Below are 26230 nucleotides of genomic sequence, written 5' to 3'. Positions count from 1 at the left end.
CTAGGCATCTGGAAATGTTGCACTTGGGATGGGTGTTGATTAGGGAAGTTAGCTCCCGGCCAATCCTTTGGTTTCCAAGGTTGAGTATATGATGTGGGCTTGGGTCTGTGGGAGCTCCAAAGTGGATGGGTTTCGTGGTGGAGGTGGTGTCCTGGGTGGAGAGGAGGTTCCAAGTGGTCACTCTGTGGTTCGCGTCGATTGCAGTGGTGATGTATCTATCCAGAAAGTCTGTATGTGTGGGTTGGGGTTGGAAGTTTCTGTACATGGTTGCGATCATATGGAAGAAGTCCGTGAGGTTTTTGCACAGCTCCTGTGAGGGTATGATGTTGTTTTCACTGGCAGCCAGGTTGGAGAATTCCTTAACGATGTTGAAAACTTACTTGGTGGTTTTGCCGCTGGTTTAGATGCATGTGGCTACGGCCGTCTTCCATGTTGCCCTTAGTAGACGGTGATAGAGGTTGAGGGAGGCCTTGAAGGCTGCCCTGTCAGTGTTGTCATTGCTGGCGCGCCATCTCATCTGCAGCTATGTGCTGTCTTGTTTCACTGCTCTGTGTTATTGGGTGTACCAACAGGCCTTTTTAGTGGATTTTTTCTGGATGTTGTTCTTGATGGGGACAATATTGTGGCGCAATTGATCCAGGCATTGAAGATCTTCACTCCCTGTTCGAGATTGGTGGTAGCAGAGTTAGAAATGTTGAGGGCATCTGTCCAGCTGGTCTCTGAGATTTTGTTCTACCTCACTGGTCGTCTTGGCGGTGTGGGGGCTAGAGATGGTGAAGTGGATGATAGTGATTGATCCATGTGAGTTCTGTGACATGGCTATATTTGATGCAGTTGCTGTTGGTGAAAATGGAGTCCAGGGTGTTTGCTGCAGTGTGTGTAGGGTTGTGGACGATCTGGGTCAATCAGAGGCTGCTCATACTGTCGAAGAGGCGTGCATTGTTGTTGTCGTTGGGGTAGTCAATGTGGGAACTTAGGTCGCTGAGGAATATGTAGTCCTTGGAGTCTAAGGCTAGGGGCGCAATGAAGTCTGCAATGGTGTTGCAGAAGCTGGAACGCACGCCTGGGATCAGTGTGCGAGGTGCTTCTGATGGTTGTTTTGTTGTCCATGTGGAGCTTGAAGTTGAGATGTTCCATAGGGGTGATGGTATGGTCGATGGTAGTGATAATGCACTTTATGGTCTCTTTGTTGAGGATGGCTGTTGCTCCCAGCTTTTTGGTGCGGTCCTGGTGAGTGATTTCATATCCATTAGTTCTCGTTGTGGCAATGTCTGGGGCTGATGTGAGGTTAAGCGCTCTTCAACGCATATATGACTTCTCTGGCCAACATACTCAGATCCCATTGTGTCAACATAATTTCCTTTCCAGACCACACTCAACTCATCCTCTTCTTCGCCGACGACCCCACCACCACCACCACCAGAACCTACAGAGGTTACATACCATACAGAATGCGACAGCCATATGTGGCCTTCCCTGAAAAACTCACATCACACCACCTAAGGCAACTCCACCGGCTCTCCCTACAGAAGATTCCAATTCAAGCTGCCGACCCACGCCCACATGGCTCCTCAATATTAACCACCGCCTGATCTTACACCAACCATTGCGAAGACTACGCTCTGCCTCCCTCTCACTTGCCCATACTCCCCGCATCTGCAGAAGTGGAGGACACTCCTTCTCCCACATCTCAGCAGAGACCTAGAACAGCCTCCCCACACAACTCCGGTCCCTCACCTCACTTCCAGATTTTTGAATGGCCCTCAAGACCTGGATGTTCGAATAATCCTCCGGTACCTGTAAGCCCATGGATACCCTACCAGGTGATTAGCTTTGCTTTATAAATCCTGATTGATTGAGGCGGTGGAGGAATTGACTAATGGAGAACCCCAACCACCCCCTCCCCCCACCCCCTTTTGGATAATCCATAATCTTCCTAGCCTGTGAAGGCGAAGGATCACATACTCAATGCTGTGTGCTGGCATCTCCAGCCTGCTTTGAGAATTAAACAAATTCCTCTTTCTCCTTTTCCACTGCAGGATCTTCCATTATAACGAAACACATTTTGTGCGGTTTTGAACTAATTCTATGTTTTTTCTTTCCATAAATATTTTTTTTTATGAATCCCTTTGTCTTTCGGATATTTCTTGCCCTTCGCCTTTGGAGATGGAGACACAACATTATTCAGGAAAATTGCAAAGAGATTATTTGCCTGGAAAAGAAGCAGCTGTGATGTAATTAAGCAGTTAGCAAAAAATCGAATACATTTTTTAGAGTCAAGATCTGCTCACTCTCGTTCGAATTGGCAGCATCTTCTATAGCTTCCAACAATGCTGGTGGCTAGCCTGTGTACCAAAATATGTGTATCTTACTTTAAACATGGTATAGCCAAAAGTGTCCAGGATATGGTCCGAATTTTTAAATGATTTTTCCAAGAGAGGCAAAATAGAGGACATAATTGTCTCCAAACACTGCAATGAGTATGAATACAGAGCATAACTCCCTCGAAGATTACATAATACATTAATTTCACCTTTAACTCAAGCTGTGGCGTTACAGACATTTTGGAAATTAAAGAGAGTTTCTCACTCTGGGTACTGTTGAAAACCTGCATCCTGGATTTCTGGGTGTTACCCACCTACGAGAGTGACTACCCCAGAAAGGCAGAGGCCAGTTGACACTTGATGGGGTAACTTATTGTCAATATCTGGGAGGGTAAAGTCTTCATTAAAAGGAGCTTTATCCTTGATCTCATAGGTCTCAGCGTAAATATCCGCACACCTGCCTTCTGTAGAATTTGTGAGACTGAAGTTTCTGGGTCGTAAACCTCAGAAACCACTTCTCAATCTCCACCTTCCAATTATGTAAATAAGTTGAAATTGTAATAAAGCCCTGCAGTGAAATCACCTGCAAGGAATTATTTCTAAAAGGGTTTTATTTTGTTTTCTTACAAGGTCTTACATAGACCAACCTACCAAAGCGGAGTTTCTTAGCTGTCGTGATTTTTTTTTTTTACAATGGGTCAGTAGTAGGAGGAGGCTCTCTCCTTTTTGGGTGATTACTGCACTCAGCTGCTTACATCACCAAACCAACCAGGGACTTCCGACACACTGCCGTCCTCCACAACTTTCCAGAGACCCCCCTCCACCAGGCATTCCTTCACTAGCTATGAGGCAGCACAGTTGTGGTCAGGCATGGTCAGTTGGGGAAAGGTGAAGGACCTATTGCAATGTGAGTCCTGAGAGTAAGCTCCCAGAAGATGCCAAAGACCTGCCTGACCAGGCTAAGCCAAGGGGTAGCAGGGTGATTTTCTATGAGCACTCCTGCCCTGGTCCTCTTACGTTGGGTGCCCTCCTACTCCTCATGCATTGGAACGAATACTTCTACCGAGAGACCAGTGGACTTCCGCCACACCAACAACAGCAGAGAGAGCCATAGCTCCAACAGCTCAGTAGGAAAGAGGTTATCCTTATCTGGAATAATCCTTTCCTCTGGTCACTATCCTGGTGGCCTAAGGAATTAGAAACTCTGCCTTCTCCAGTGACCAATGCTGGTAATCTGGGGATTGTAATGGGCAATAAACTTCCAGTTGACCAGCAGGTGAATGCATTTGTTTCTTCATTCTTCTACACCTTAAGGATGATTATTTAAAAAAAAATCTCCTGGGGCTCAAAAAACAGGGGTAACCGCTTTTGTTCCATCAAAGATAGACTATTGCACCAGCTTGTATTTCAATATGCAACAGCGACATCTGAATAGATTACAGGTTCTGCAGAATGCAGCTGCCAGACGGCTGGCTGGTATTCCCGAGTATAAATCTGCTTCACACGCTATTGTTAGGTTACACTGGCTTCCCATCAGGCAGCGAAGTTGATGCAAAGTCCTTTGTTTAGCTCACACAGTCCTTCATGACATGGGTCCAGACTACTTGAAACATTGTTCCTAGTGGTATGACCCTTGCAGAAATTTGCTTTCCTCTGGTGCTAAGCAACTTGTTGTCCCCAGGTTCAATCGGACCACCTGGGGGAGTAGCATTTTTGTGATACGCACCGCAAAAGTTTGGAACGAGTTACCCTGTCACATCAGAGCTATGTATAACCTGCTTTCCTTCAGGAAAGATTTAAAGCTAGTGCCATGACACCTCTAGGTATTCTCATGCTTAAATGATTCCTTAACATAACATAGTAATGATCCGGGGTGATCTGTATAGATAAACACTTGCCCATAAAATCCATTATCTTGTCCCAAAATAAATATGTGATTGCAGAACTAAATCCTATATATCAACATACTGACCTCTTCACAGCTGTTTGCACCTTGTCTTGATGTGAATTGCCTACTTCACGTCTTCTTGTCCTCATCTTCCTCTATTGAGCAGTTGTACGTCTTTGAGGGACTGTGCAGGTCAGTGGGGCTGTCATCCAGTTAGACCCCATGTCAGGTATCACTCCCAGAGTGACTCTGAGGCGATAGCTCCACAATTTGGCAGTAATACAAATCAAAATTTCCCACCCTACCTAAGTTCTTTGAGTTGAGACTTGCCATTATCCGAAGGCTTTGCTGACTATTTAACCCTCCTTCAGGCCCACTTTTGTGCACTCATTAGCTTCAATGTGCCATCTGGTCCTTCCACCCACAGCTCCTACCCCAATATTGAGTAGCCTTGCTTCTTGTAACCAGCAGTTTGACCTCAACTGCCTATCCTTTTCTTTGGCTTCAACAACTACATTGGTGCTGGGGATGGCGCAACTTCTGACCCCACCTCCTTTTCTCCCCATTTCTAATGCCAGGCGACCGCTTTGAATGAAGCTGACCTTTCACTCGAAATTTGCGTGGACGATGAGCCACCTCTAACATAACAATTGTATTTGTAAAGCACACATTCATCTTGGAGGGTATCGAGGGAACAGACGTTTATTGATTCCCAACTCAGTGATGCTCGTTTCATCAACTCCGTAAGGATGAAAGGCAGAGTGACCATGCTGGGATCCAAAACTGTGTCCATGAGTAAGTCAGACAGATCTCTGGTTTGGACGCATTCGTTTACTGAGCCACCAGACCCAGCTTAGCTCTTTAGAGGTGCTGCCACATTCCAGGACGTTAGGTGTTCTGGAGAATCGAGGCATTACCTACCCTTCATGGTGTAGCATACTAGCACCAGTGTTCTTCTTCCTCTGACTAAGGGTTTGATTTGGCTTTCCGTTCTGCTAGAAGTTTGGTGACCGAGTTTAACCTAGATTGGTCTTCAAACCTCCTTTCACAGGATATCCTCTCCTTCCAGTGTACCTTGAGGAAGGTGGCTTCAGTCTTCCAATTACTCTGTCTATGGTGGAGATGAAGGCTTGTTGAACAAATTCCTACAGCTTTGCTCTCCTCACGTTATCCCATGTTAGCACTTGTTGCTCTTCCTTGAGGCACTCAGGCTCACTTCTTGGCTGGTTTGGGCCCTGGACTCTGTTGTAAGTGCTCGGATCGGACACTGGTATCACCCAGCTGGGGATTGGACAGTCTAATTGATGACTTAGCATGATCTCCCTCTTCGGTCGACAGGGCCAGCAGCACTTTCTCTCCTTCCTCCGCATTCTGCCTGAGGAGTGGCAGCATGTTAATGCATTGGGAAAGGAATGCTGTTCTTGTAATATGTGCTCATTGGCCATGTGCTCCCGTACAACGGGATATGTTAAGGATTGTGGTTCCACTCCTTACAGATCATGTATGCTGCCTGTTTGCAGAGGGTGTGTGTGATGTGTGGTGCTGCCAGACACCTTTTCAACCTGGTGTGTCACAGAATCCATGGGTTTCTCTGTCTCCCTGTGAAACTTTCACCATATGTGCGCTATGACCTCCCAGTGAGATTCAGGTTGCCCTATTGAATTCCTGCTTCAGTGTTTCCCATCACTTTAGTGACAGGCTGCTTCATCCTTCTCATTTGATTCAGGAGGTGCCTTCAGCCATTGTGGGGGGAGTAATCCCTGCTGCGTGATTACTGCTGTAGGAAACCAGGATCTGAAAGAAACAGGTTAGTATTAGATTCCTTACCTTAGAATATCCCCAGGCGTCAGACTGGATCCGGAAATTTTTGCGTAGCAGCACCCTTGCGCATCGGTAGGCGTCTGCGGCTCCGCGTTCGTCGTCCGCGTCGTGGGCACCGTGAAGACGTCGTCCGAGTACTTAGACGACGCCTCCGCGTGCTGACTTCAGTTCTTCTTCTTCTTTTTTCCGCACAAGAAGCGCAGATCTAAACTTTTTTAAGATCTTTTTGATCATACTTTGAGTCTTCGACTCCGATCGGTGCCGATAGGGATGCCAGGTTTTAAGCCTTGTGGGGACTGCGATTGACTGATGTCGGTCACCGACCCTCAACGTCGGTGCCTCCACTGTCTCGGCGACCTGCTCCGAATGTCGGGCCTTAACCTCGAAGGTTAGGCAGGAGCGGTCCCGCAAGCGTCTCGAGCTCCGGCAGTCTGCCCCGCGCCGTGAGAGTTCCCGGTCCGGGCGGAGGTCAAGGGACCGGTCGCGGGGGCGGAGCCATCACAGCTCCGGGAGTCGACATCACTCCTCAGGTTCGAAGTTGTTGTCCGGTAAGCACAAGAAGTCGAAGAGACTTAATCGCTCTTCTGACTCCCTGCTACGCTCGCGCGATGCGGCCGGGGGGTTCGGGTGACACCGCCCACGCGGCTCCGTCGGATTCACGGGCGTCGCGACCTGCCCCATACCCTCCGTTCCCTGGGCAGCAAGCGACGCCGGAGGAGATCGAGCGCTTCCTCATGGCCATGAGGTCCCTCACTCTCGGGCGGGTTCCGCGGCGCCTTCGGGCCCATAGGACCAGTCTGGGGGCCCTAGCGGGTCGGGTGCTTCGGCCCCGGTCCCGGTGCTTCGGCCCCAGGCCCGGCTCCATATCAACCTTTTAGAGCTGCGGGCGATTCGTCTTGCGTTAAAGGCATTCCTCCCCTCTGTCCGGGGGAGTGTAGTGCAGGTGTTCACGGACAACACCACCCCCATGTGGTACTGCAACAAACAGGGCGGGGTGGGGTCGTGGACCCTCTGCCAGGAGGCTCTGCACCTTTGGCAGTGGCTGGAACATCAGGGCGTGACCCTGGTGGTTCAACACCTGGCAGGTTCTCTGAACGCCAGGGCGGACGAGCTCAGCTGCCGGTGCATGATGGATCACGAATGTCGTCTGAACTCGGAAGTGGCGCAAGGTCTCTTCCTGCAATGGGGAGAGCCTTGGTTAGATCTATTCGCCACAGAAGAGAACGCGCAATGTCATCAGTTCTGTGCGTTGGAATTTCCAAGGCGGCACTCGCTCAGAGACGCTTTTCGTCGCGAGTGGAGTTGCAGTCTTTTGTACGCCTTTCCGCCTATACCACTTCTGCCCAGAGTGCTGAAGAAGATCAAACGCGACCGGGCCCAAGTCATCCTTGTGGCTCCGGACTGGGCATGAAGGTACTGGTATCCCGAGCTACTCAGTATGTCCGTCGATCCCCCGGTTCGTCTGCCTCTTCAGGAGGACCTTCTGTCGCAGCAACAGGGAACGGTCCTCCACCCAAACCTGTCCGGTCTCCACCTCCATGCTTGGAGATTGAGCGGCGACAGTTGAGGCCATTTGACTTGCCCCCTGAAGTTTGTAATATCATTCTGGCAGCCAGGCGTCCCTCCACAAAGTCGGTATACGCCTGCAGGTGGGACAGATTTATGGCATGGTGCACAGCAAAGGCTGTGGATCCTCTCTGCCCCTCTTTCTGAGGTTCTTCTCTTCCTTCTTTCTCTGGCCCAGCAGGGCTCTGCTCTGGGCACTATCAAGGGCTACCTTTCTGCCCTTTCAGCCTTTCTAAGGCTGCCTGATCAACCATCTTTGTTCAAGTCCCCTATTGTAAATCGTTTTCTGAAGGGCATCACACACACATTTTCACCTGTTCCCCCTCGTGATGCCTCATTGGGACTTGAACCTGGTTCTTACTTATCTGATGTGTGCTCCCTTTGAGCCACTTCACAACTGTCCTATCCGCCTTCTTACTCTGAAGACTGCTTTCCTGGTTGCCATCACCTCTGCCAGGAGAGTGAGTGAGCTCCAGGCTTTTTCCTCTAAACCTCCTTTCCTTTCTGTTCATCTGGACATGGTTGTGTTGCGGACTAGGCCCTCTTTCCTGCCCAAGGTTGTCACGGCCTTCCACATCGGGCAGTCTATCACCTTGCCCACCTTCTTTCCGCGTCCGCATCCCTCAAAGGAGGAAGAGCAACTCCACCGTCTGGACCCAAAATGTGCGCTCTCATTCTATCTGGCTCGCACACGCCAGTTCCGGGTGAATGACCAACTCTTTGTTGGTTACGTGGGCGCTAAGAAGGGACGGGCGGTACACAAGCGGACCATCTCTTTGTGGGTCGTCTTGTGTATCAAGGCTTGTTACTCCTTGGCAAGGAAGGAGCCTCCTGTTGGGCTGAGGGCCCATTCCACTCGGGCCATGGAGGCTACCACTGCCCTGGGCCGGGGTGTCCCCTTGCAGGACACCTGTCAGGCAGCTATGTGGGCATCGTTGCACACGTTTGCAAGACACTACTGCCTGGACAGCCAAGTCCGGAGGGATGGCTTCTTTGACCGTTCCGTCCTCCAGGACTTTCTGGTGCGATTATTGGTTCGCAGATCCACCACCGGGGTTGGTATTGCTGGGGTATCTATTCTAAGGTAAGGAATCTAATACTAACCTGTTTCTTTCAGATGAACAAGTAACGATATATCTGTAAGAAACAGTAGTTCGTATTAGATTCCTTACCCTTCTGCGAACCGATATCTAGGGTTAAGGTCCTCCCATTTCAGGGCCCTAGTTTCAATGGCACCAGTGTTGGTTTTTGACATGGCTCTGCGTTTTTGGCACAGAAAAGCTGTGTCTAAGAACTGACGTCAGCACGCGGAGGCGGCGTCTAAGTACTCCGACGACGTCATCACGGCGCCCACGACGCAGACGTCGCATACCGACGCACAAGTGTACTGCTACGCAAAAATTTCCGGATCCAGTCTGACGCCTGGAGATATTCTAAGGTAAGGAATCTAATGCTAATGCTAGCACCTCCCAAGACAGGAAACCTTTTGTCCAGGCCTCCCTCGCTGGAAGGACTCCCAGCACCAGGAGTTCAGACTCGTGTCTGTGGTGGCAGCATCCATTTTGTGATGCTGAGGCTTGAGTTAACTTTAACCGGGGTTCTCAGTTACATACATGTCGTGTCCCTCTAAAAGGGTGGAATGCTACCCCTGTCGCCAGAACTGGCGAGGGGGTAGTATTCAATTCATATGACACCTTACTCAACATGTTTTGATAATGCTATGCCAAAGTTAGCAATAACCACAAGGATTATAATGCACTTAAGAGTATATGGTATAGCGTTATCATGGAAACAGCTAAAGGACTTGGTTCCGAAAGTTGCAGACAGGCTCAGCTCATGCTAGAGCACCATCTCACATAATTCCAAGCACTCTGCCTCCAGGATTGTTAAGGCCTGCCTTAGGAGTGACTTATAGGAGAATATGTGTCCATTTTAGGGTTAGATATAGGTATACTATATCTAAAGCAAAGGGTGATTACACCACCTTGCCCCAGCTGTGTTGCCAGCCTGTTGTGTCTGTTTAGATGGCCAGCCAGGGGTGGCACAATAAATGCTGCAGCCCCTGGAAGGCCTTGGGTGCACTTATGCCCTGGGTACCTATGGTACACTGTACAAGGACTCACAAGAGTGACCCAATACCAAATTGGCAAATGCACCTAAAGTACATGGATGTCAATTTAGAGAGAGAATAGCTAGGCTGTGGGTCTGATTAGCAGGCCCACAGCCAGGGAAAGTCGTAAACCAGTGAAGCAGAAAGAAAAAATCTGGGGTGACCATAGGATTGCAGACCCTACTCTCCTACAGAGAATCCACCAGAAATACCATACCAAAGGTAAGTAACTTTTCCAACTGTACCTCAGCACCTTCTCATTTCTTATGTCCCAATGACTGTCAGACTGCGTGCCCACAATGGACTAGGTTCCTGAAATGCTGAAATATGATGAACCAACCTGCTATGAAAATGGACTTAAAAATAAGATATTTTATTTCACTTTAAAAGGGTTCAGTTTTAGAAAGCCCTCTATAAACGGCACTGCTATGCAAATAAATATTTCAATTTGAGTCATAGTCAAGTCAAAATGTATGTTTATTATGACCGTAGTCTTTAAATTTCAATTTGAGTCATAAATTTGCTATTGCTAATTGTTCTTCACTGATTTTCTTCTAACGTTCCAGCTATTCCGCCGTGTGGCTGCTGCCTTACCTGGGATGGACAGCACTCCAGAGAAGAGCAAAGAAGACAGTATCCTTCATTACATTATTCTTTACTAGTCATTCTGTTAAGAGTATTAGACAACTCTTTCCATTTGATATCTGCAATTCATCGTCTCGTATTCAAGTCCCCGTAGGTTTTACAGTGTGATAAATGCCCTAGCTGTAGACTCTTTTGTATAGGTATGTTATCAGCGTGATAGAAAGTGTTGGCATCTCTTACATCCTGTATTCACATTTTCTGCTGGCTAGCCAAGCCTTGATTGAGTGTACTGAAACACACAGATGTTTGTGTTTGTTTCCTTTTCTAGAATTTCCTTTTAGGTTTTATTTCATTTTTCTCAAATTGAAGCGCTTTGGAACACTACTCCTTTGTTCCACAATTGTAGACAGTATCTGGTTAACAGCTAGTGGCCATTATATATTTCATCTCGCCAGTAATACTCAGTTGACTCTTCCTTAAAAACATTCTGTTGTATTGCCTTATCGCAGTTGTAGGAAGCTGGCTCTGTATATACCTTATCAAAGTAAGGTTTACTGTGCACAGAGTTGAGTAGAACCCCTAAGGTAGGCAGAGGCTCTCTATTTGTGGTGGTGTGGGTGAGCGGTAAGACTTTATCAGAGGGTAGTGTTAAGCATTTATTGTACACACTCAGGCAAGAAATTATGTCACACTCTCAGACTGAACTCAGACTAATTTGTTTGTATCAAATTATTTAGTTGTATTTTATTTTCTAGAACAAAGACAGGCCTGGTACAGGTAAGAATAATAACATTTTACAGGAATAATGCAGTTAAATCCAGTTTAAGTGCAGTTGAATGCAATTGGATTGGTTATAGGTAAGTCATGTGTTTGTAAAACAATTGGAATTCCTTTTTTAGATTACTTTGCAAGTTACTGGTCAGATTATTGTAAATGCTTTTAAGACTTTTTAGAAAAAGGAACACAAAAGTAAGAGTTATACTGCTTAATATTTACTGATTCAGTTATTGGCTGTCAAAAATAAACAGTTAAACATTGTCAAAAAGGTGACATAATTAAAATGAAGTGCGTGAACAAAGTGATATTGTTGACCATGTGATATATTACATAAAGTGTACAGATAACATAAATTATACAGGATTTACAATAAAGGATCTGCCCCAAAACAATTTTTGCAAATTCGCCCCAGTCCTTTCTGATTAATTATTTCATAAGGCTGAGTTTGTTGTGGTGAATGAGCTGTGATAACTGTCGACGTTTCAACCGTATTGTTTGTGCAGATAAAATGAGTCACGACGGGTCTTCCTTAGGACCAAGTGTAGTACACAGTCTAGTGAGTAAAGAATTTTAATATCAGGCTAGTGTGTTCCATAAGTAATAATTCTGTAATTTAGTGGTCATCAAAAATGTAGGCCTCACCTAGGTATGTAGATCGTAATATTCCGACCTCATATATTTAGTAGGGACATAGGCTTGTGTCCCGAAGCTGTGGGGTTAAAATAAACTAAGGTGAGAAGAAAGTTCACCTAGTACAATAAATAGAGGGGGTGAGGGAAGTTAAAAACCTTAAAAAGGAATGTAGGGCCAGATGTAGGAGCCCTAATACCGCTCGGTAACTGCCGAATTCGGCCGTTACCGACCGGTATTAGGGTTTCCAGATGTAGGGGGCCTATATTTTACCGATTCTGTAAAGTTACTGAATCGGTAAATTTACAGAATTGGTAAAATACCGAATCTGAATATTTACCTATTCAGAAAAACCACATGTAGGTGGCACCCCTAAGAGTGCCACAGGCCCTTAAAAATCGGTATTTTACCACCCAATCCTAATGGGTGGTAAAATACCGAATTCAGGTGTGCATGCACATCTGTGCATGCACACCTGTGCAATGTGACACACAGACATGCCCTTAGGGCATGTCTTTGTGCCACATGGCACACAAGTCCGGAATTGGGGTGCTAGAGGGTGTCAAAGTGACACCCCCTGCACCCTTGCAGGATTCGGTATTTACCGATTCTGTAAATACCGAATCTGTATTTCCCATTGATTCCTATGGGCTTCAAGGCCCATAGGAATCAATGGGAAATACAGATTCGGTATTTACAGAATCGGTAAATACCGACTCTTACAGATTCGGTAATTTTTTACCTACATCTGCCTCTTTCAAATTTACAGACTCTTAAATACCGAATCGGTATGAGTCGGTATTTAAGAGTCGGTAAATCGGATTTACCTACATCTGGCCCTTAGCGTTTATTTCAGTGGCTACTAGGTTCCAGTACTTTTTAAGGACCTTTTTTTATTTCATGGCTTCTGGGATTGAATGTGGTCACGCTTAGTAGTTTCTCTGCCTGATGAATCGTTAACTACATGGCCTCTTCACAAGCGCTGCTGACCTCGTTCGCGTCTCTGGCCAGTGTGCACGTATCCCCCACCAGAACACGGGAAACGTACTGGACTCCACTCTGGCACAGCTCGCAGTCATAAGCAGCACCACGAGCGGGAGTGCCGCTTCTGATTTTTCGCATGGATACACATTCATTGTGTCAAGATTAAAGATATGTTATTGATCCCCTTCCCTACATCCCTCAAATAAATTAACTCGCTTGCATTGACTTAGAAGGGCCAATATTTACTCTAATTTTCTTCCTCAAAGAAACGATAGAGAAAGGGGCTGTTTACTGCTGTAATTCTCTGGCCTACTTAGAATCAAAGGGAGAGTGCCTAGATCAATAGATCGCAAGAACATGACCATGACTTAAACCTTCTGAGGCCCTTTCACCAGATAGATGGTGAGTGCCTAATTCCTTTTCAAGGTTTTTAACTTACCTTCCCCCCCTCTATTTGTTCTACTAGGTGAACTTTCTTCTCACCTTATTTTTCTTTAACCCCATAGCTTCCGGACACAAGCCTATGTCCTTTCTACATACATGAGGTTAGAATATTACGATCTACATACGTAGGTGAGTCCTACATTTTTGATGACCACTAAATTACTGGATTATTACTTATGGAACACACTAGCCTGATTTGGTCCTGAGGAAGACCCGTCGTGACTCATTCCATCTATGCAAACCATAGGGTCGAAACGTTGACAGTTATCACCGCTAATGCCCCACAACACACTCGGCCTTATGAAATAATGAATCCAAAAGGTCTGAGCGAATTTGTAAAAATTGTTTAGGGGCAGATCCTTCATAGTAAATCCTGTATTCTTTATATTATCTGTACACTTTATGTAATATGGTCACATGGTCACCGATATCACTTTATTCACGCACTTCACCTTAATTATATGTCACCATTTAGTAAATTTTGAAATGTTTATTTTTCACAGGCGGTAAATTAATCAGTAAATATTAAGCAGTATAATAACTCACTTTTATGTTCCTTTTTTTAAAAAGTCGTATAAGCATTTACTAGACTTCTATCTTGCTGGCCATTGACTTACATGAATCAAAGGACTTTGGTGTTGTTGCCCCGACAGAACCACTTGTAGTTATTCTTCATAATTCCCAGGTTCTGAGGGTTACTGGGTTATCACATTGTGACCGTAAGAGCTATCACACTGGGACATTTCCTAGAGAAAAGGTAAGTAAATCGGGTTTTGTACATTTGCAGTTTCTTAGGGTTTCATACAAACCAACTCCACACTTGGAAAGATTTTCACAGAAGTGCAGTCCCATAGGAGAAAACCGTGTTATCGGTTTATCAGTAAGTACTTGGGCTTTGGAGTTGGTATTCTGGGGTTGGGTTAGAACCAGGGTTCCACCAGGGTCAAGGATGCACTCTCAAAGCACCCTCTGCCGCACTACGGTGGCCAGGTGCACAGTGCTGAGGCCCAATGTTATCCCATGTGGGATGGGGCCGCTGGTTGGTGGCTGCTCACAAGCAGGCCAAGAGGTTATGGGAGCAAAGGTCCTGGACTTATGCTCTGGGCAAAGGGGGATCTGGTTTAGCACTCAAGGTGCACCCACAGCAGTGCAGGGATGGCCGGATGCAGGATATATTTTGGCTCTGGGTGCCCTGTTTTCAATGGGAGTTGCCGGATTTGGATTTTGGCAGTAGGCTCTCTCCTGGAAGTTTTCCAGGAGGAACCAACAGATGGGCAGGTAAGTTGGAGGGCTTGGGTCGTTGGTGCACCTCAGGTCCTCTTCACCAGGGTGCAGGGCGGCTGGATGCAGGGCTGTCTTAAGGTTGGATTTTACATTACTGGGCCACTCCTGATTTTGGGGGTGGGGAGGGGGGTGGAGCGGTTGTCCGTGCAGAGGCCACAGGTGACATCTGGGAATCCTGGAGGGGTCAACCCACAGTGGACTCGGACTCTGGAGTACTGGGGGACCTCGCTGGGACCGGTGGGTAACCCAGACGCAGGCCATAGGCATTGGGTGCAGTAGCGGTTCCAGGCATCTGGTTTCTTTGTCCTCAGCAGGTTCAGAGTCTGTCTTGGGAGTTACTTTTCAACAGAGCTGTTGTTGACAGGAAATCCAGGTCTTTGTTGAAGGCAGTCCGTCCTCCCAGGATCTGGAGGTCGTTGGCTGCAGTACACTGTGACTTTTGGCACATGATCTCTGAAAACTGCAGATGGGTCGGTAGGGCTGGGGACAAGTCAGTCAGCACCTTTCAGGCCAAACCAATACCTGGACTTCCTGGCACTTGATAACCCTTTACTCCTGGCTGGGAAAGATGAGGAGGAAGGGTTTGATCCTAGGCAGGAAGAATCTTTTCCAGCTGAGAACAGGTATGGAGTTGGGTGAAGCCAGTGAGCTGGGCAATTCCCCAGCCTTTGGAATGATTTGTCTTCGGGGCCAGGGTTTGGAGGATGGGGCATCCTTCACCACTGTGCTGCGCAGGGCAGCTGAAGTCCTTAACCTGCAGTTGCCGACTGAGGGGCTTCACCCAGGAGCTGGAACAACGGAGCCCTTACTCCCTATAAAGGAAGCCCTCATCCAATATTCTCCTGGGGGCCTGCATGAAACCTTGCATAATTTCACCTGTGCACTACATTATTTTGCTGACCTAATCGACCCACCCCAAAGTACCTAGCCCTCCTCTCCCAGCACCCCTCCACTGAGACCCTGGAGGTAGAGGCCTCAACATCTACGGTCCACCCAAACGTGCTCCCATCTGCTTCACCAGACAGAAAATACAAGAGGCTGCACACCTTTGGTAAGCACATCTTTTCTTCCACCAGCCTAGCCTTGTGGTTGGTGAACACTGCATGCCTCTTGAGCCATTACTCCCACACCTTCTGAGACTCGGGAGCACAGTTGCTTCCCAAGGAGGGTCGCGCCATCCTCAACCAAACTCTCTGGGATGGGCTGGATGCAACAGAGTTCGCCACTAGGTGCGGGTTGGACGCAACTGACTCCCTGGGCAGAGCCTTGACCTCAACATTGGCACTGCGTTGCCATGTCTGGTTGCGGTCCACCGGGTTTTTGAGGGATGTCCATGCTTCACTCATTGACAGGCTCTTCAACGGCTCACGCCTATATGGCGATTAGGCTGATACTGCACTCAGGTGCTTTACAGAGAAAGTATGTCTTGGACTTTCCTTATGTCTGGTCTCAGTTTCAGTCCTTTTGCCTTGGCACCTATGGGTGTCAGCTCTACTAGCCATACCTGCTGGTACAACAACCTGCCCAGTCCTTTTCTGGACTGTGCCATGGATCCCATAAAGGATGCTGGAGCCAGGCCTAGCGAGCTGTCTAGTCCCCGACCCTTCCAGGAGCCGAGCCTCTAAGCCCCTTTAGTATACCCTCTGTCCAACACAGCCATCCCAATTTTGGCAGGATCAAGGACCACCTACCCCAATGGTCTACAATTACAAAAGATATACAGGGTGGCTGACGAATCATGATTGGGTCTGCAACAGACACCCTTCCCCACCCAGAACTGACTGTGGTGACTGATTCATCGCTTCTGAGTTTGGGCGGCCACCTGGTAGAGATGGAGATCAGAGTTCTCCCAATTTTATTGGAACTGTGTACGATTTGCTTGCCATTGAAAGCTTTTCTTCCTTCCATCCATCAAAGAGGTTGTGTGCCCTCTGCAAGGAGGCACTGTGCCTCAGGACTTGTCTGGAGCACCAGGACATTTTCCTGGTGCTACAACACCTGTCAGGATCTTTGAATGCTAGGGCTGACAAACTCATCTGTAGATGCCTTGTGGATCACGAACGGCAGCTGCACCCGATGGTGGCGCAAGGTCTCTTCCACGAATGAAGAGAACCTTGGCTTGATCTGCTTGCCACCACGAGAATGCCAATGTCAACACTTCTGAGTTTTGGAGTTTCCAAAGTAGATACAAAATATGTATCTGAGCTCTTGCTCCGATACATATTCCATTTATGAATGGAACTCAGGACCCCTTTCCGCCTATACCACTCCTGTCCCAAATGCTCAAGAAAATCAGACAACCTGGTCCAAGTCGTCCCTGTGGCTCCGAATTTGGCACGGAGAGTATGGTGTCATAAACGGTCCTAAGTCATAAGGCTGCCCCTTTGGGAGGATTTCCTGTGACAGTAACTAGCCAAGAACCTGCGCACGCTCAATTTTCATGCATGGAGATTGAGCTGTGGCAGCGGAGTCTTCAATGTCCCTCCTGAGGTCTAGGATGTCACCTTGACAGTTAGTTGCCCCTCCAACAAAACTGTATACACCTGCTGTTGAGATAAGTTTGTGGTCTGGCTCTTCATACCATGTGGAACGCCTTTCGGCACCACTGTCAGGGATGCTGTTGTTTCTTTGATCTTTAGCCCATGGTTACTGGTCAGCTATTTCAGCTTTACTCCGATTGCCGGACCAACCTTCTCTGTTCAAGTTACCTGTTGTGACTCATTCCCTGAAAGAATTCTCTTTGGGTCCAGGTGATGGAGTCTTTCCTCTTCCTCGGAAGACTGAGGCAGTGTGAAAAAAGAAACAAGAGAGATGCTATGGTCGGCATTAAATGGGGTGACGACTTTTGGCAGCAAAGAGGTATGCAGGACGCTTTCCAAGACAATCCAGCACTGCATCATCCCACTTCCTGGTGCACCTATTCATCACTCTACAGGAAAGTGCAATGCCGTCAACCTTTTCAGTGGATGCGAGTCCCTTCATCCAGCTGGATAGTCCTCTGTAATGAAATCTGCTAAGCGATGGATTTGAAGCAGCCTCCGAAGGGGTTTGAGGGACCATTCCTCCAGTGCCAAGGCTTCTACCAACAGGCTGGCACGAGGAGTACTCGAACTGGACATCTGTCCGGCAGCCATGTGGGCATCAGTGCACATGTTCTTCAAGCACCACTGCCTAGACTGCCAAGTATAAGGGGAGCATTTTGGCTGTTTGGTAGTGCAAGACATTTTGGTCTGAGCCATTACACAGACACACCACTTTGATAAGTACTTCTTTGGTATCTATTCGCAAGGTGAGGCATCTAGTGTTGGAAGTATCCATCAGAAGAAAGTGTTACTTAACCTTCAGATTTACTCTTTCTGGTGGATACTCTATCTAACCGCAGATTCCTCATCACCATCCCACTTCCGTTTTGTGGAATGAATACTTTTCCATCGAAAGGGCCCTGATATTAGAGATCTACACACTGGCCTAATTGATTACTACTGGGCTCCACGTCCAAGGTCGCTGACAATATTGAGAAAGAAATTGACATCAGCACACAAGGGTTGGTGCCTAGATTTACCTCCAGCCGTCCCTTCCGAGGCAGAGTGGAGTCGATATGAAGCCTCACGACGCCACCTACCAGCATGCATGTGCTATGCTCAACATTTTCCGTACCAGTCTGGCGCCTGAGGATATTCTCACTTTGAGTAATCTGTGGTTAGAGATAGTATCCACCACAAACAACGTTACTGAAGTGTTTTAACGTGTTCAACTGATCCTCTGGGCCCGTGCAGCATCTTGAATCCTTACAGTCTCAGAAGCGCTCTTGTGTCGAGGCTTTTGCAGTGGAGCACCATTCTGCATTTTTTTGTTCTTTCTGTTTTGTAATGCTTTTGGAATGGTGTGTTTCAATAACTATTTGGAGGAGACACATATAGTAGGTCCACTGAGGGCCTTTCCCCGTGACTGTATTACTACAAAGGACTACTGGTGCTGCATCCTTCATGAAGCCTACCAGTTAATACCAGCGATGAACTCCCCAGAGAACCTCAACTAATACAGAGAGTATTACATGCACTATGCATGAATATGCATATTTGCATGAATGGCTTCAGTAATCAGGGGTCCTGATCTCCCCTTGGGGGGCCAAATCCTTCTCCTGATAAAAGTCAACCAGCGGGATACGAGAACATCATTTAGCCCCAATATCCCCCACTTTCTTTCTACTTTTAGTATTCCCCATTAAAAAGCAATCGCCAATAAATCGAAAGGGAATTTTAATCATTTTTTCAGGACCTCTCCTCTCAAAATCCATCAAGACACATCCACTTCCACCAAAAGCAATCCTGGAAGCCCATCGGCCCCCTAACAAATTGGTGGATTGAGACATGACACTTAAGTTGGTCAGTAAGGGTTCTTCTTAATTTTTATTTAAATCCTGCAGAAAATTCTAGATGACAGACAGACGGTGAATAGCAAGGAGTCCCTTTGCATAGCCAATCAATCAATGTAAACTTTATTTGGCTTCAGAAATAAAAAACTATAAACGTCCAACAAATCATTATATATGCACACCAGTTAAAAAGCATACGTCAAAATATTACAATAAATGTTGTTTAAGAAATAGATAAAAACAATTATCCAAAAAAACTGTTTTAAAAACCACCAATACAGTTATGAAGAGCATTCCTAAAGAGGGCATTACAGAAACAGGGATTGACCTCTACGCCGATATAGCATAGCCAATCCCTGGGTTGATGGCCCTACACCCAGATAACCTTTTGTTTGATATAGTGGTTCAATTAAATGCATTTTATGATGGCTGTTTTCTGTTTGTTGATAATAGTACTTATGTAAAAATACAGTCTGTATCCTCCTACATTATTTACAAAATTATTTTCAAAATCCGAAGTATTACATGTTTAAATGTGTTTTGGAAAGTGTATTTGAGGCTGTGCTGGAAAGCACTGCGGAACCCCCTTATGCACCTCAGACTGCACAGTCTTCCAGCAGCGTACCCCTCAGGATGCTCCTCCAGATGTACTAACCAGAGTCCATTTTTATGAGTACAAAGAAACTGTGATGACGCGGGCCCCGTATTGGAGCTCCCATCTCCTGTAACGGCTTGTCTACCTAGCTTTCCAAGTTCTATCCCTAGTAATGTTGGCTAAATGTAAATTTTTCAAGCCAGTCCTTGATTATCTGTGCTCCAAAGACCTACACTGAAGATGGGGCCACCTGTTCAGACTTCTTTTTGAAGTGCGAGGGTCTGCTGCTCTCCCTGGTGTCATGAGAAGAAGCACGAAAAAAAATGGGTCTGTTAGCTGATGACTCTGAACTGAGGTCACAACCTGCCAAGAGAAAACAGGGGAACAGAGGTTATTGGACCGAGGTTACCTACTAGAGAAACCACCAGAGAAATATTACGCAGCAGAGAGGGTTCCCCGACTCATCTCCGATAAGCTATAGTGGGGTAGGGAGGCTTGGTCACCGGAACATACATACATTATTTTGTTAAATGTACATAATCCTCCAGTCTAGGCTTGCATGTGAAAAAGCCATCCACTTCTTCCACACTCACTGGTTGGGAGGTAGACAATGCCATTTTCTCCTCCACCCCATTTTTCCTTTTTGTTCTCTATTGCCTGTGTGGAGACCGCGACGAAGGTGCCACCACAGTGGAATGGATATCCCTCAGCCATGGGGCTTTGAGATCACTGCTGTTTATATTCTCTTTGTTCCTAGTTATTTGATGTTCCTTGTTTACTGTTGGGGTGTTTTAGGTTTGGGTGAGTAACAGGTCACACAGGACATGCACATGATTGCACTTGGGTCGCACTATGTGCTCTCAGATTGTGGCGCTTCCACGCTTTGCTACCTTCTCTCACAAAATGGCATCTCATTTGACACTTAAAGTTCTCACTTATGATGATCAGGGTCTGAATAACTCTACCAAATGCTCGGACTGCTGGCAGAACAACAGTGCTTCTTCTACAGAAGAAACCTGTTGGAGCAGATCTAGCGGCATTCTCCATTCTTCCTGGTCCAATATCATGCTGCAGCCCTTAGTAATATGGAAGGTGTGGCAGTCTAGATAAGCGATGTTCTCTAATTCAGCAAGCTTAAGGTGAAAGCCGATAAACTGGCCAGGTGGATAATGGTGGCAGGCACTGGCAACAGATCCCCGATCACTGTAGCATCTATCTACACTCCAAATGTTGCTCAGGATGAATTCATTACGCCTACTATTCAAGATATAGTCAGACTCTCTGAATCTCCTGTAATAATAGGGGCGGGCTTGAACTGTGTGATGCAACACACATTCGATAAATCAAATCAGCGGTCAGGGGCACACCTGCACTCACTCCCGCATCACAATCTCTTTTCCATGACCTAGATTTGGTAGATGGCGCCACAAACCTTTGCTTTTAGTAGAATACTCCTGTTTTTCTGCCTCCCACCACACATATGCAAAAATTGACTACACCCTGTTAGACCATCGGCTGACATCCTGTGCAGAAGGTAGAACAACTCCCCCAGATAATTTCTGATCAAGGGCCAGTTATATTAGAGCGTGCTTGGCTTTCGGAGTCAGAGGTACCCACATAAGCCCTGTAAAGTGAATGACTCCTTACTGAGCGACCAGGTGGTGATTCATGAAATGAGGTAGGCCATTGACACATACCTGCACCTTAACAATAAGTGAAAGGTTGACGCACAAACAATTTGGAACAATGCATTTTCATACATTTACTTAAAAGATCTTAGTCTTGCAAAAAAACATGAGCTGCAATTATTAGAAAGCTGAGACATGTTACTGTAATCAGCATTGTTAGAGTGGTAAATAGGGTGAGCAATTCAGCCATGTTAATTGTTGCTAATGTTTGCCTACTTACTCCCATCTGTGCCTACGCTATACTAAGATAGCATAGAGATAGTATTATTCTGCCAGATCAATTGGGATAGCTTAACCTCCATACCTTGTTCTTAGGTTTCAGGAAGCCGGTCGCAGTGCATCGGTTCTCTCCCTTAGCAGAATGGAGGTCGTAGTCGTGTAGTCGGCAAGCCTGCATCTCAGTCACAGCCAGCAGCGGTTACATGATAATTCCCAGCATGGAAAGCTCCTATCAAAGAACCTTTGCACAGAAGCTGTTTATATAATAAAACGTTGTTCTTATCAACTGTAGCTGAGGCGCAGAGCAGCTTGTTCGGTTTCATCCAGTGAAAGCTTCTCAATGCGAGCACGAAAAGAAAACAATGACATTGGATTCTACATGTGCTACCCTAAAACTTACTGTACCGATTGCAGGGTGCAGTGTTATGCGCCCCTACAACACCTTCTCACCTCTGCGGTAAACATCTCAAGAAATGTTGGACTCTTCTATTGCAGTAATCCTATAACCAGTTAAAGACCTCCTTAAGTGTTAATCGTACAGACTATCTCCTTACTGAGCATTGATCTTCGTGAAGCTCTTGGCAAACCGTATGGAGACTGTGCTGGTTTGCTTGATACAAGCAGATCAAGTGGGATTTATATCAGTGCGCACCACTTCTGGTAACACTAAACACGCTTTCCATGTGATCAATATTGCTACACAAAGATGCTGAAAAAGCATTCAACAGTGTGGACTGGGACGAGTTGAGGGAATGCTTTGTAGGACAGGTGAAGGAGGACTCTTCTGCAGTTAGGTAAACGCGTTAAATAGATCCACAAATGCAGGAGGGGATGGAGAGGAAATTGGGCGGTTCAGCACACATCTCCCCATATTGACTAGTCATACACAATTAAGATATGCCATTCCATTGATCAACCAATTCTTTTCTCAGATAAACGAGTTTCAGGAGAACCATCGCATATTCACATACCCACTTGCATGGACTGTGGAGGTCCCACCCAACCTGATGTTGAAGCATTAAAGCATGCCACTTTGGCAGGTGAGAGCCAGTGCATCCTACAAAGAATGCGTGTTTGACCTTGTAAGATTCCGTTGACATCAGTGTAGTGTTGGTGGATCAACAAACGACACACGTTCATTGTTTGACTATGTTCTATACAACACCATGTGTCAGAGTGCAGATTAAGGGCTGGAGAAAGCCTAGCATAGCAATACAAACCGGCACACAACAGGGCTTCCCCTTATCTCCTCTTTTCTTTGCCCTATATCTAGAGGCTTTGTTTAGAAATATCCGACAATCTGAGGCAATTCAGGATATTCTATTTAGAGGCACCACTTGCAAAGTTTCGGCCTTCATCAATTACATTTTGCTCTTGCTCACAACACCTTAACCCTCCCTACAAGAGCTTAAGGAATTGATAACCACTGAAAGCCACTTGGTAGCACAGTCCCGGGCACACGTGGTGGGGATATGATAACCGTATATTAGTCTCGTTAAGATCAAAATTGCTGATGTCGACACCAGTGTAATGTTCAAAGTTATTTAATGAAGCAACAACAGAATGGAATCAAACAACCAGCCGTCTCAAAATTTCATGCTTGCACTCAGAAACCCATAATTACCGAGCTGCAGGCACCTTGTGATGGTTTCATATTGGAGAAGAAGAAACGAGGCTTCATAAACATTTGTAGGTGAACCCCAACAGGGTGGAGTAGGGGTACCGAACAAGTGCACTTGAATTGAGGTCTTTGATAGAATGGCTCATGGAAACATCCCACTGTTAAACATTTTATGTTCGTGTCATTGTTTTTCCTTTATGGTGAGAATGCCCGCCAGTGCCTTGTAATATTCAAAAGCAATAAAATACTATTGAAATATTCCGTTTCAGAATTGAAATAAATGTCCTTGAATGAGAACCATTATTATGGGTAAGCATCTTTTCTTTCCTTTATCACATCCGAAGGTTGCCTTATAACAGGAGATCCTTTCTACATGGGCGCCACTAAGGTGGCGCCCATGTATCCTTGGCTCACGTTATTACCTGCATGTGGTTTGAGATCCTACTCCTGTTCTTCATTTGCAATATTCCATGGCTTTGCAGTGCTTTTCTTTAACTTTAATCTTCCAGTGATTGATATAAAACTAGAAAAGCCGCCTGAAGAACCAGTAACCGAGAGCGGCTGCTCTTGTTAATCTGCAAAGCATTCTCTGCGATGCCTTCCCCGATGGCCAAGTTCCAACCGAGAGCACCACTATCACTGGCCAGGAAAGAGAAACGACTCTTTGTGGGCTGAATAACCAATTCCAAGAATAGAAAATATTGAAAATTCTACATATATCTTATAAATAAGTCTGTGGATGCAGTATCCTTGTGGGGGAGAAATGCCAGGTGTAAAATGTCTGGTTTCATCTATTCCAACTGCATGGTATAGTCCTTAAGATTGCAGAGTGAGATTTGTATGTATAGTTTTAATTTATTGCACTTTGGGCACACAACCGTGCCACAACTCTGTCAATGTTACAAAGTTTGAAAGTATGTGCAGAGACTTGTACCATTCATTACTTTGGGTTTTTTGTGAGTGTACCAGAAAGCTGCTATGATGCCGAAAGCATTTTATTTTCTGTTCCCTACGCTTTGAAACCCAGGGGTTTGTCTTAGGTTTTAATTTGATTTTATTGTTTTTGTCTATAGTGTTGGTAATAAATCTATGGCATTCCTTTAGAAATTTCTAAGATAATGCGTTAAGTTTCCAAATCTCTACCCAGCACTGACATTCCTCTTAAAGTGCAGGGCTGGGGCTGGCCGGGTGGAAACGAAAGGGTTGCACAAGTTTGACACTTTATTTTAAGGCTTCAATGGGTGCTTTACTACAGCCGATCCTGGACCATGGCCCCCTTTCCATGTGCGTTTTGTTGACAAGATATCTTTCTGCCTATTAACGTTTAAACTGCATCTTCCTGTTAAATCTGGTTATTTGCACTTGGTTCTATGTATTTTTTACTCAAAAACTGAATTATTTCACAAATACTTACGTTTACCAACTTAGCTTCCTTTTCTCCTACCCGTTTCGCCATCCTTTACCCTGGATAAATGTGGAGCCAACAGTAAATAGTTTGTTTGCTCAAGTGAAAGTTGGACACAGTGACTTTGAGAGATCTTAATGTTTGAATAGTATCTTGATGGGTAATTTATGAATCGTATGTCATGCTTGGCTTCATTAATTCAGTCAAAGGGTAGTTACGCAGGAGTGTCTGTCGTCGCCAATGGAGCCTCCATCCCTTGGCCACTGTGACGGGAGAGCAAAGCCTATCAATCCTGTCCCTTGATCCACCTCGATAAATAGGACTTCTTATGTCTTGTTCACCAAAGGAAACCATGGATTCAACTGGTCACGCGCAACCATTGCCACTTCTATGGCTTTTTGTTTTGAAAGTTAAGGACCTTATTTATTAAATGAGCACTCACTCTTCTAACACCCCTATAGTTCTGTGAAGGCAACGTCCACTTATTCTTAGTAAGATGTCCAGCACAGCCAAGCAAACATTTAAACCAAACATCTGTCTTAACCCCTTCGATGCTCATGACGAGCTGAGCTCGTCATGAGGCACGGTTGAGCTGTGCTGATGACGAGCTGAGCTAGTCATGAACAATGGGATTTACTGATAGCTCAGCACAGGAGGGGAATACCATCAGCATTGATGGTGTTAAATTGCATTTTTGTGTACACGTCCTTTCTTGCTGCAGCATGTGGCAAGATTTCGCTGTGAGTAAGTTGTTGAATTATCAATATTTGCTGTGTAAGCAGATGTGGCAAGAAGACCCAAAGAAATAGCGTGAAATCATGATGTGGCAGTTCTGTTCCTAACAGGGAGAATACAATTCCCATTACAACATAATGTCTGGAAACCACCAGTGACCTTTCTGAAAGGGAATGCACAAGCCACAACTTTGTTGAATCTTTCCAATCCTGTGAATTCCAATCCCTAGCTGCCACCCTTTAATGTGGAGAGGTTTGCTTGTTGTATATGTGCTTGGTGTTAGAGGTGGATGTTTTTTCAGGCCTTTTGTATTTCCCTACACGCTATTTTGTTTTGCACAGTCTTATACCTCTCAAAGTTTGCCTTTAAAGGTAGCATGCACCACCAATATCTACATGGATATTCCAAAGTAATTGGTAGCTGAAAGCGGAATTGCATTGTGGTCATTTAACGCTAGCGTTACTTTATCTGAATTATCAACATATTAGCCCTGTTCACTCATAAATCTAAAGCATTGGATCTAGGGCTAGAAAAAGTGTTTAAGCAATGCCTCTCATTTGCAGGCCTCACTTGTTTTCTACTGCAAGAGCTTTTACTTTGTCTCTTGTACATGCTCCACAGTTAGTGGAACCTGATGTTACGTCAGTGTGTCTTTGTAAACAGTAAAGCAGTCTCCACTCTCCCCTCACTGGAACATGTGCCCTAGGACCATCTGTTGTACTGTTCATTAAATCACTGGTTCTTTCAAACAAAATAACGAAAATATTCGAAAAAAAAATAGTGAATGAAACTTACTTTACACTGAATACTCTTTGGACGTGTCAAATATTGAGTGTCTGACCCCAATTCTGCTGTTTCCTTTAGCTGTTAGCCAAGTAAATGTGAATATTAATATGAATATTTACTGTATGAACACAACTGTGTATCACAAAATAAACAGATTTCACCAAATAAACATGGCTTTTATTTTTGGGTTTGGGTGATGGTGTGATTTGTTTCATATGCTGTGGTCTGGTCTAAATAAATCAATCTCTTTAAAATACTTTTTTCCCTCTATATCCAAGTTTCTTTAGATTATCAAGCAGTTGTGATAACTTTTACATTACTTAACATGAATAAGGGGAGAGGGTCAACTGTATCTACAACTCTACCACCCGAACCCCCTGAACCACAGTCATA

At 45.7% G+C, this 26230-nt stretch overlaps 1 protein-coding gene across 6 annotated transcripts in view; it reads left to right on the top strand.

The window, feature by feature from the left end:
• Window positions 1–26006, top strand: part of RAB41 (RAB41, member RAS oncogene family) — a 438287-nt gene extending 412281 nt beyond the window's left edge. For all 6 annotated transcript variants that reach the window (XR_015295286.1, XR_015295287.1, XM_086918322.1 and 3 more), the window contains 2 exons: window positions 10276–10342; window positions 23421–26006. Coding sequence is in view for 4 of the 6 variants with exons in the window: in XM_086918322.1 (XP_086774448.1) it covers window positions 10276–10342; window positions 23421–23485 (132 nt within the window). In the remaining 2 variants the exon portion in view is untranslated. The remainder of the gene's footprint in view (window positions 1–10275; window positions 10343–23420) is intronic.
• The last annotated feature ends 224 nt before the right edge of the window (window positions 26007–26230 follow it).

This window comes from Lissotriton vulgaris, chromosome 4_1 (assembly GCF_964263255.1).
Source record: "Lissotriton vulgaris chromosome 4_1, aLisVul1.2, whole genome shotgun sequence".
Taxonomy (NCBI): Eukaryota; Metazoa; Chordata; class Amphibia; order Caudata; family Salamandridae; genus Lissotriton; species Lissotriton vulgaris.
Note: the sequence above shows the minus strand (reverse complement) of the source record. Positions and strands in the feature narration are given on the sequence as shown.